At 36.9% G+C, this 2,328-nt stretch overlaps 1 protein-coding gene across 3 annotated transcripts; it reads left to right on the top strand.

Moving 5' to 3' along the window:
- The first annotated feature begins 368 nt into the window (after window positions 1–368).
- On the top strand, window positions 369–2,315 carry LOC122358747 (ADP-ribosylation factor 1-like). 3 transcript variants are annotated; one of them, XM_043258593.1, is made up of 3 exons: window positions 369–489; window positions 1,171–1,341; window positions 1,423–1,989. In XM_043258593.1, the coding sequence occupies exons 2-3, from the start codon at window positions 1,197–1,199 to the stop codon at window positions 1,635–1,637; spliced, it is 360 nt and encodes a 119-aa protein (XP_043114528.1). In that variant the 5' UTR covers window positions 369–489; window positions 1,171–1,196; the 3' UTR covers window positions 1,638–1,989. The 3 variants fall into 3 exon arrangements, with proteins under 3 accessions (XP_043114528.1, XP_043114519.1, XP_043114537.1); XM_043258584.1 differs by lacking the exon at window positions 369–489 and adding an exon at window positions 496–656 and having other exon boundaries at window positions 1,423–2,315; XM_043258602.1 differs by lacking the exon at window positions 369–489 and adding an exon at window positions 931–1,056 and having other exon boundaries at window positions 1,423–2,315.
- The last annotated feature ends 13 nt before the right edge of the window (window positions 2,316–2,328 follow it).

The following is a 2,328-nucleotide window of genomic DNA, read 5'->3' as shown; positions in this document are numbered from 1 at the left end:
TTTTTATTTTTTTAATTGAGGGTCAAGAATTGTCAGCAAAGGACAACGAACTTGATTAGACATCTATTTCCAATATCTTTTTTTAATATAATAATAATTGTTGTTATTTGCAGAATAATTCATTTAGATTTTTTCGTTATTGCTATAATATAAATGCTGACAATCTTTTCTCTAATTATTTTAAGAGAAAATGTTAACATGCTAAGCCCGTACGTAACCACCATAAAGTACTTTAATGTTAAAAAATCAAATAAATCGCTCAAAAAGCAGTGTATCGTATTGCTTTACGAGTGTGCTTGTTGTACCCGAGTCAAAAACATAAACCCGTAAGAAACTAGCAGCTAACACGTGTAGTACCGAACCTGACCCACAGAGTTCTCTGTTATTTATCACCTTCTCGGCGGAAGTGATGCGCGACGCACTGACGTGGCCGGAAACCCGCCATCTTGAGGGAGGAAACGCCTTGAAGTTGAGGAGGAAACTTGAACTGTGAGTTTTTGTTTTCGAAAAACGCACTTAATTTCGGCTTTGGTTAAAGTTTTTGATGCGTTCCAAAACGGTAACAAACGATAACAACGTGCGGTATGCTATCCTCGGCGGGGAAAAAAGATTAGAATAGGAATGTCGGAGTTAAACGGATTGAAATCGGTTCAGATGTGAGTGTCTGTGACAAAGGAAACAACAATCTACTTCACTACTGAAGTAACTAATGTTGCATAGATTAATTACTACATAAACTTATTTAACTTTTGAGCTTAAATATGTTTTGTAAATACTATGTGTATCCACAATCTAGTTTATTCAACTTATTATATGTAAAATAACTATAGAGACGTGAAAATCAAGTTAATAAACCTCACTGAAATCTATAAGTGTGTTTGTGTGATGATGCTTTTCTGCTATTTCCTCTGAACAATATTATTTTAATAGTGCTTGTAGAAGCTGTGGAGTTGTTAAAAGTTACTGTGAAGACTCGTGTGCTCTTTCATGGGAGCTTTTTGCAGCTTTTCCTGGTTTTAAGTCAGCTGTTGTACCTGTTCTACGTGCAATAATCAGGTGTGATGTGACCGCTGTGAGATTAGCCACTTTAATCATCATGTGAAGCGTATGTAGGGTTGTTGCGTTACATTTGTTGGTGATTTTAATGGTTTTTGTCCTGTTCTGTTTCAGTGAAGTGAGAAAGGCGTCTGTCAAACATGGGCAACATATTCGCAAACCTCTTTAAAGTCTTCGGTAAGAAAGAGATGAGGATCCTCATGGTGGGCCTTGACGCCGCCGGAAAGACGACAATTCTGTACAAGCTGAAGCTGGGGGAAATTGTTACCACCATCCCAACCATCGGTAGGCCACTCGTCAGTGCCTGAAAGCGAATACATACGCTTTTTATTTTATGCTAAATTTATGCTTCCGTTCTGCGTTCAGGTTTTAATGTTGAAACCGTGGAGTACAAGAATATAAGTTTCACAGTTTGGGACGTCGGCGGTCAAGATAAGATTCGACCGTTGTGGCGCCATTATTTCCAGAACACACAAGGTAAGGCTTTTTTTTCCACAGGTGATGCTGTTCGTTTAATCTGCGTGTGTTCACTTGACGGTGTTCGGTGCAGTCCGTATATTTTCAGGAGCCTGCTGCGGTGATATTATAGGTTTTGGTTTGTAAATGTCACATTCGTACGGTCGCCCGACACCCTCTTGGATCTTTAACCTAATCTGTTTCTAGACATCTAGACAGAATCAATCTGCATGTCAGGAAAATATAGTTATATAAACATTTCATCAGATTCTATGTAATCTGTTAACATGGAGAAAGCGAGATTAATTGTTGTGACTGGCTGTATGTAGATGTGTTACTGGAAACACCGTTTTAAGGAGAAAGTGGAAGTAGCTTGGCGTGCTCTTGCTTAAACGGGAGCTTATTCTGCAGTTACTTACAAAAAAATGTATTTGACATTACAGTAACTTTTATTATTTTGTGTTACAAGAGAAACTACTGTGATTGCCGTTTTAATATAATTAGTAACGTGATCTAATCGAATTAATAAATTACTTTCTAAACACTAATCATTATCGTGTTCAATTAGAAAAGTATTGAATAGAAAGCAATTAGAATTTGCGGTTCCTCTGGAAAGTTTATAGTGTCTGACAGCCCTTTTCATCTTTTATGTTGAATCCTTTTTGGGACACGGTTTCATAGTAGTTCATATCTGACGCTGGCACCCTTTTTTTGTTATTGTTTTGGTGTCTAAGAATATGTTTGTGTGGTTTGAGTTTAATTGAATCAATAAAATATTTGAATATTAATAAATGAGTGCTGTCAAACAATTAATCG

Source organism: Puntigrus tetrazona, chromosome 2 (genome assembly GCF_018831695.1).
Source record: "Puntigrus tetrazona isolate hp1 chromosome 2, ASM1883169v1, whole genome shotgun sequence".
Classification (NCBI taxonomy): domain Eukaryota; kingdom Metazoa; phylum Chordata; class Actinopteri; order Cypriniformes; family Cyprinidae; genus Puntigrus; species Puntigrus tetrazona.
The sequence above is the reverse complement of the archived record's forward strand: the minus strand, read 5'-3'. Positions and strand labels throughout refer to the sequence as shown.

What these genes read in the sequence shown, in the direction of transcription:
- LOC122358747 (XM_043258584.1), top strand. Translation starts at nt 1,197, where the DNA reads ATGGGCAACATATTCGCAAACCTCTTTAAAGTCTTCGGTAAGAAAGAG. An exon ending in TACCACCATCCCAACCATCG is followed by an intron (nt 1,342 to 1,422) that starts GTAGGCCACTCG and finishes TTCTGCGTTCAG; the next exon opens with GTTTTAATGTTGAAACCGTG.